This window comes from Meles meles, chromosome 7 (genome assembly GCF_922984935.1).
Source record: "Meles meles chromosome 7, mMelMel3.1 paternal haplotype, whole genome shotgun sequence".
In the NCBI taxonomy this organism is placed as follows: domain Eukaryota; kingdom Metazoa; phylum Chordata; class Mammalia; order Carnivora; family Mustelidae; genus Meles; species Meles meles.
Window position 1 is genome coordinate 11,516,953 of NC_060072.1, and position 7,772 is coordinate 11,524,724.

At 52.7% G+C, this 7,772-nt stretch overlaps 1 protein-coding gene across 1 annotated transcript; it reads left to right on the forward strand.

The window, feature by feature from the left end:
- LOC123946288 (apolipoprotein L3-like) lies at nucleotides 1-6,586 on the forward strand. The gene is made up of 4 exons (XM_046011759.1): nucleotides 1-54; nucleotides 1,283-1,380; nucleotides 2,354-2,480; nucleotides 5,488-6,586. Exons 2-4 carry the CDS (start codon nucleotides 1,350-1,352, stop codon nucleotides 6,347-6,349), a joined length of 1,020 nt encoding a protein of 339 aa, XP_045867715.1. The 5' UTR covers nucleotides 1-54; nucleotides 1,283-1,349; the 3' UTR covers nucleotides 6,350-6,586.
- Nucleotides 6,587-7,772: the final 1,186 nt, after the last annotated feature.

Here is a 7,772-nt window from a genome sequence, read left to right on the forward strand (position 1 = left end):
GAAGAGAAGAAGAACAGCAACTCTAGAAACAGAAAATCAACCACTTTCTGAAAGGTAGGACTGGCGGAGAAGTGAATCTAAAACGACGGGAAGATAGACCGCGGGGGGAGGGGCCGGCTCCCGGCAAGCGGCGGAGGAACGGAGCACAAAATCAGGACTTTTAAAAGTCTGTTCCACTGAGGGACATTGCTCCAGGGGCTAAACCGGGGTGAAGCCCACGCGGGGCCAGCGTGGCCCCAGGCCCCGCAGGGTCACAGAAGGATCGGGGGTGTCAGAGTGTCGGAGAGCTCGCAGCTATTAGAACGGAGAAGCCGGCTGCCGAGACAGAGCCGAGGACTGAACTCTCAGCTCGGGGTTACCTTGAACTGGTCGCGGGCTGGGTGAGCTCGGAGCGCGGCTAGAGGCTGGGGATACGGGAGTGATTGGGTGCTGTCCTCTGGGGGCGCACTGAGGAGTGGGGCCCCAGGCTCTCGGCTCCTCCGGGCCGGAGACTGGGAGGCCGCCATTTTCATTCCCGTCCTCCGGAACTCTACGGAAAGCGATCAGGGAACAGAAGCTCCCAAAAGCGAACCTGAGCCGATTACTTAGTCCGGCCGCCGGTAAGGGCGGTGCAATCCCGCCTCGGGCAAAGACACTTGAGAGTCACTACAACAGGCCCCTCCCCCAGAAGATCAACAAAATATCCAGCCAGAACGAAGTTCATCTATCAAGGAGAAAGCAGATTCAATTCCTAAGACAGCAGAGCAATTCCAGAGGAGGAGAAAGCAAAGCACGGAACTCATGGCTTTCTCCCCATGATTCTTTAGTCTTGCGGCTACTTCAATTTTTTTTTCTTTTTTCAATTTTTTTTTTTCAATTTTTTTTTCTTTTTTCTTTTTTCTTCTTCTGCTAAATTTTTTAAAACTTTTACCCTTTTCTTTTTTAACATTTTTTGACTAGTATCTAAATATATATATTTTTTCTTTCTTTTTTGTATTTTTTTATTTGTTTTATTTTTTAAATTTTTTTCTTTCTTTTTTTTTTTTTCTTTTTTTTCCACAAGCTGTTTTATCCCCTTTCTCCCCCCCACAATTTGGGGTCTCTTCTGATTTGGTTACAGCGCATTTTTCCGGGGTCTTTGCCACCCTTTTAGTAGTTTATTTGCTCCTTCAAACACATGGGGTAAAGTCCATCTTGGCATTTGTCGCCGTCCCAGAGGGAGCCCTAAGACCTGGCCCCTCACCACTTCCTGCTGCCTCCGCTGGCTCACGTTTGACCCCAAGATTTGTTCTCTCTTCCCCAGGGGTGAAGCGACAACTCCTTCTAACTGCAACGCGGACAGAAGCAGTAGGGAAAACTACGGCGACACCATGACCTCGGGAGCCCGTGGGCTCAGCCCAGGTAGTCCCCTTCCACTTTTCTGGATGATCCCTGGAATTGCGGGGATGCCTCCAGCTGAGTTCACCTGCAGAGGAATCGGTCCCTTGAAGAGCTTCCTTGAGCCCCCAAGAGAGGTCAAGGGGAGTCCCCAGCCCAGAAGTCTGTAGGGATATCTCCCTCTTGTCTTCTGAGGGTCATGGCTGAGGTGCTTACTTCCTCCCTTCCCCTGCTGCCCATCAAATCCATCAATGACCCAGAAGTGAGGCCAGGACAGCCCACAGAGATGAGGGGGACAGCAGAGGGCAGGGAAGGGGAAAAAACATATCCTGAGGTGGGGCAAGGGGGTAGATCAGCAATCTTGGAACCTGCTCCTGCCCTCTTGCCCTGTCCAAGCCTCCAGCATGGCTCAGGATGACTGTGGGGCTTTACGAGAGAGGCCATTTCCTTTAGCTCTCCCCTGCCGCCAGCCTGATTGCTCTGTGAGGGTCAGTGGGCCACAACCTGGACCCCAGTCTTGTCTTTGCCACCTCCCTGCTGTGTGATCTGGAGTGCCTCACCTAACCTTACCTGTAAAATGAGTGTTTCCTTATGTGGTTATGAGGATCAAATAGAATGTGTTTATGTGTTTGGGCCAGGGCCTGCTACACAGTGTGTCCTCACTACGTATTGTTGCTGTCCCCTGTCCCTGGAACCTCTTAGTTCCAGGTAAAACCTCCCCTCCCCTAGCAACTCCAGTCCCCCATGGCTATGTTAGGGCACTTGTCCTGCTAAGCACCTGCTTATCAGAATGCAAGCGGGGCAAGAACTGAATCTATTGATCTCAATACCCTGCCTAGACCTGCTCTCATCTATTTCCCCACCCTTGGGTCCATAAATGTACCATTTCGCTCTGGGGTTTCCCTCCAGCTAAGACCTAGTTTCCTCTCTCCCTTTGAGAAGCAGGAAAAAGAAAACCCTAAAAGCCTTTTTTTTTTTTTTTTTTTTTTCCATCTAGAGAGTGAACGTTTTCTTGAGGTGGTCATTGAGACTTTCTGGAACATAGTGACGCGTGAGCGACTATACCTACTGCTGAGTGACCATGAATCCTGGGAGAGATTTGTGGCTGAGGCCACTTTGTCCAGGTACCCCCCGTCCCCTGCACAGATGCCCCTGGATGGTCTCCCAGCTCTCTGTGGGGCAGTGTCCTGGAGTTGGAGTTCAGCATGTTCCTTCTTGACAATCCATGAGGAACATGTCTTCCACGACATTTGTTGGCAGTGAATGGCCTCGGATTGAGGAGTGGTGAAACCTCCAGAGGGCAGGTTATGTGACCATGGGCCTTACCCTAAAGCTGACCCTTCTCTGCCTTGATCTGTTCATCTGTTCAATTTTATCATGAGGAAGTGCAGATAACGCACAGAAGGTCCCTAGCATAGTGATGACACACAGTAGGACTCCATTAGTGTTAGCTCATTAGAGGATTGCCGAGAATAGACGGGGGTAAGGGTCTTTCTCCTGGAGATGAGGGCCAAGCACAACTTCCCCTGGGACCAGTCACAAGAACACTGACACCTCAGTCTGTGGCCCTGGGGATTCGGACTAGAGCCTTCCCTCCCCATCTGAGCAGTTCCATGAACATGCAGGATCCTGCGGGCCCATGAGGTGGAGAGGCTGGAGTGCAATTGGACTGAGCTGGTTGGATCCTGACTCTCTCCCTGCATAGCCCTGGAGCTCTCTGGGTCTGTGTGTCTGGGAGTGTCAGATTGGGCATTTGTTGCATGGGAACAGTAACTCAATCTGAGAAGATTGTGGCCAGGGCCTTAGTGTGAATTGCGAGGTCAAAGGGGGAGAACCTAGGCATCCTGTCCAAGGTCCCAGGAGGCTTGGACCAGGGCCAGAGCCAGTGGTCACAATTGACAAGAGGGCCAAGGCATCTAGGCTTGGGCAGCAGATCTGCGACTGAGTGAAGCTCTAGGGCATAAACTTGAGGAGACCAGGGACCTAGCAGAGGCCCTGTGAGAGGGAGAGGGGACATTTCTTCCCTTCCTTCTTTGATCTCCTCACCCCTGGGCATGCCAGGCCATGGGGCAAGGTTTCCTCTCTACCTTGCCTGGGAGCTGGGTGGGTCTTATCTAGCATTTGGAAACCCCTATCTTCTACACAGAGCAGCCCCGGACCAATAGGAGGCAGTGTGACTCTGTGACAACTTCCAGTTCTACAGGGGCAGCTGCCAACTGGGTACCCTTTGAGGGATTCTGAGCCTCAGAAATTCCCACCAAAGAGGAATCTACTTTCTCCACTAGCTTACCCAAATCTAGATCATTTCCAGCCTACTGGTTCAAAGAGAAGGTTCACAAAGTCTCCTGTATCTTTAAGAGATGTCATAGAGTTGCACATGGCGTTGGTGTACATGCATGCAAAGCTGTGACCAGCTAAGGTGTTATTTAGACTGTGACACCTGTGAGGTTGGCGGAACTGGGTGGTGGGTGGGGAATCCATGACATGAGCTGGAAAGTCTGAGGAGAACCAGGGTAGTGGGTGTCATGGCTCTCAGTCAGTTGGGGCAGTGGCTGGGCCCCGTCAGTGGACAGCAGGCTTGGGAGAGACAGCAGCTGCCAAGCAAAAAGGTGATTAAGGACCCTTCTTGCTGTGAGATCTTGTTTTCTCAAACTCCAGGTACCCAGAGTTAGCCAACTGCAAAGTCTGAGGGCACAATCCCTAAGACTGTCCCTATTTTTGTCACCAACTGCAAATTGGGTTGGGGGGTCCCCAAAACTCCCTGAGATTGGATGATTCCCCGGAAGCACTCACAGAGCTCCCCGAGAGCTGTCCCCTCAGTTATGCCGTGTGACAGGGGAGGATACAGGTTCCCATCAGCCAAGGAGAGAGACAATTGGGGCAGAGTCTGGGAGGGTTTCCAGTGCAAAGCTTCCATCGTCCTCAGGAGGTCTTACTGTCCTGTATCCATGTGTGACAGCGCACGGGGAGCATGGCCGCCAGGGATGCTCACACTGTGCAAGTGAGCAGTTACTGTGACACTTACTACAATGGGCAAGAAGACTCAATTCAAGCCATAGGCGTCAAGAGTGATGTCACAGGGGAGAGAGATTGGGCTCATCTTGGAACAGAGTGAAGACCGGTAGGGATTTCTAGCCGAGGAGCAGGGCAGGGGCAGGGGATGGGAAATCAGCAAGAGGAGACATCAAAGCGGAGGGATTCTTGCTCACCTGACCCAACAGGGTTCTTCCTGAAGGGAGGTCAAGGACTTCCGCATCAAAGGTGGAATTTGATCAGATGTCAATGGTGATGAGATATCGAGAGTGTGTGGGTTGTTACTATGCTGTCTTAACACGCCTCTTGCTAAGACTGGGTATGAGTCTGTTAAGATCAGAGCCCAGAAGACCAAGGTCAGGACCTAGTCAAAGGAGAGTCAGAAGGGCCTGAATTACGTGTGGTCCAGGAGAGAGTTTTTTTCAACCAGAGCCTCAGAGTAGAGAGTTTTGCTGGGGCTCAGTCACATCTGCCTGCATGGCTGACCTGTCGCCTTCCACTCCCCCGGGAGGCCAGTTTCTAGGTCCTCCGTGGTCAGAACTGACAGCTCATGACCCAAAGGCTCCATCATTCTAGTCAGGCTGTCCCGAGGTCAAAGGCCCAAGCAACGGAAGACAGTCGTATTGTTCTAGGACCCTTGACATCTTAGGTGGGGCCTAGTGCTCCCTTCCCAGTGCCCAGGGCGAGAGCTGACCTCTGTGGGTAGGTTCATCCCTCAGCACACAGAGGTATCTCTGAACAAAGGTTTTCCCACTCCAACCGCACTTCCCCTTCTTCATCTGCAGAGTTCCCAGTCTGCAGACACTGTGGTACTGACTGTGGGGCCCTGTCCTTGACTGCGAGGCCGTCTTCCTCCAATAGCCACTATTTAAGAGCCTCCGAGGATGACACGGACTTATTTACTCCCCGACTGGTGTGTGTTATGGAGCATGAGCAGTGTACGGAACGTGTGTAACATTGCGGGAAGGATTCTTTGCATTTGTAACATTCTTTTCCATTTGGTTTGCAGTCAAAGTTCTGTGGTGTATGTAGGTTAGAGCAAATGGAGCCCATTTTCCAGATAAGCTTCTCCTAATCCCTTGACCTTCCCTGTTACAGGGAGGAGGCAGAAGTCCTACGTGAAGGTCTGAACGAGCTGCAAAGAACCATGGATCTGGAGGCTGAAGAGCACCTGGCTAGGAAGAGGTTTCTGAACATGTTTCCCGAGTTGAAACTCAAGATTGAGAAGCACATAAGAAAGCTCAAACAGCTCGCAGATGAGGTGGACAGGGTACACAGGGGCTGCACCATCGCCAACGTAGCATCCGGCTCTGCTGGGGCAGCGTCCCGTGTCCTGAGCATCCTCGGTCTTGTTCTGGCGCCTTATGCAGCAGTGCCCTGTCTGGCAGCGTCAGCGTTTGCAACCGCGCTGGGAGCAGCATCGTCTGTGACCGGATTGTGCACCAGCATTGTGGAAAATTTCAGAGAGTTTTCCGCCATCTACGAATCGAATCACCCGATATCAAGTGATACTGATGAAGTCGAGGTATTTCTAAGGTTTCTGTATCGCCACATAGACTCTAATCTTTCCTTAATAACTGAGTTACATAGACACCCAAATGACCTTGCACATAGAGTTAATGTCATCAGGGCAGCCAGGGGGAACCCTGAGCTGGCTGTCCAGGCCCAGCTGTTCACAAGAGGTTTGCCTGTCTCAGGTCGAACTGCCAGGCGGGTGCAGAACACTTTTCAAGGCACTGCTCTGGCAATGACCAGAGGAGCCCGGATCACTGGTGGGGTTTTCTCAGTTTTCTCTTTTGCATCAGATGTGTATGATCTTGTGAGACACTCAAGGCACTTGCAAGAGGGAGCAAAGGCAGAGTCCGCTGAAGTCATGAGGCAGCGAGCCCAGGAGCTGGAGAGCAAGTTGGAGAAGCTCACCGAGTTCTATGAACGTCTGAGGGAGAGCCCGCTTCCGTGATCCCCGAGCAGGGCGGGGAGCAGGGACATGTGTGGGACAATGACATGGAGGTGCCTTATTAGAGGGGGGAAAATTGCCAACTAAAGCTTTTGTGTTGGGGTGTTGAGATGGGGTGTTGAGGAATTAGGCATTTCTGAAGCTGAGCCAGTGAGGGAAGGGTTAATGCAGGGTGGGCAGGGGGAGTCAAGGAGGGGAAGGAACAAGGAACCTGGAATAAGGAAGGAGGGGACAGACAGTGAGGGGAAGGGCTAAACGGGACACAGGGGACATGGGTCAAGAGACGGGTGGAGGAACAAGTAATGGGAAGGCCAGAAATAATAAAGTTAGAATTGTTGGAATGTGTGAGAAGAGGACGGATTTGATTTTGTCGTCTTCATACTTAGTTCTGAGCCTTCCTGAAGTTGACAAATGCTGTTCAGGGTAGGATTTGACCAGGGATCTGAGCAAAGACCAATAAGGTTGTCCACGGGGTGACGCATGCGGCCAGGTCACAAGTGACCGCGACCCGTGGCTCCCCTTCCACATCCCATGAGTGACGCATGGACGCAGTCCCCTCAGGTGTCAGTCTCTGCCAGCTACTCTTATGGCTTCTGAAGTCCCCCCTGTCCGATGTCCAGTTTGCAGCCCCTACTCGGGCCACCCCCGCCCCGGTCCCTAGACAGAGGGAGACCCGGCAGGTGGGGTCCCTGCTCTGAAACATGAGTCCTAAGGTCCAGCAGGGCCCAGACCAGCACGCGTCCCCATGGGATGGAGGGATGGGGTGGGGGTGCCGGTCGTGAGCTCCCGTCTGCTGACTGTCCCTGCCTCTGCCTGATGGTGCTGTGGCATCAGCCAGACACCTCCCTCCGCGGTGTGAGGGTGACTCTCCCACTGAGCCGGGGTCATCGTCCCTGAGGGCTGACATGGCTTATTTTTTTTTTTTTTTTTTTTAAAGATTTTATTTATTAATTTTGACAGAGAGAGATCACAAGTAGGCAGAGAGGCAGGCAGAGAGAGTGAGAGGGAAGCAGGCTCCCTTCAGTGCAGAGAGCCCGACGTGGGACTCGATCCCAGGACCCTGAGATCATGACCTGAGCCGAAGGCAGCGGCTTAAACCACTGAGCCACCCAGGCGCCCCCTGACATGGCTTATTGACCAAAGATGTTGTCTGAGACCCCGACTCTGGAACTGTGGTCATCCTGGGTGACTTTCCTTGTGATCGTTGGGGGTCAAGAGGAGCCTGATTTTATAGCCACTCGATCTTTCGGGTCCCCAGGTGGGGGGGACTCAGCACTCGTCCCTGCAGGTCAAAGACACCGAAGCCTCACCTGAGGGACCTGCAGCCCCAGCCTGGCTGCCGCCCTGCGGGGCCATGATTCCGGAGTCCAACAAGGTCCACACACGGTGAGGCCTTGACACATACGCATGAGCCCCTCGGGCTGCA

Bases quoted from the DNA above. Each gene is read 5' to 3' on its own strand.
- LOC123946288 (XM_046011759.1), top strand. From the start codon at position 1,350: ATGACCTCGGGAGCCCGTGGGCTCAGCCCAG. The intron at 1,381-2,353 runs GTAGTCCCCTTC...TTTTCCATCTAG, and splicing joins AGCCCGTGGGCTCAGCCCAG to AGAGTGAACGTTTTCTTGAG. The intron at 2,481-5,487 runs GTACCCCCCGTC...TCCCTGTTACAG, and splicing joins GCTGAGGCCACTTTGTCCAG to GGAGGAGGCAGAAGTCCTAC.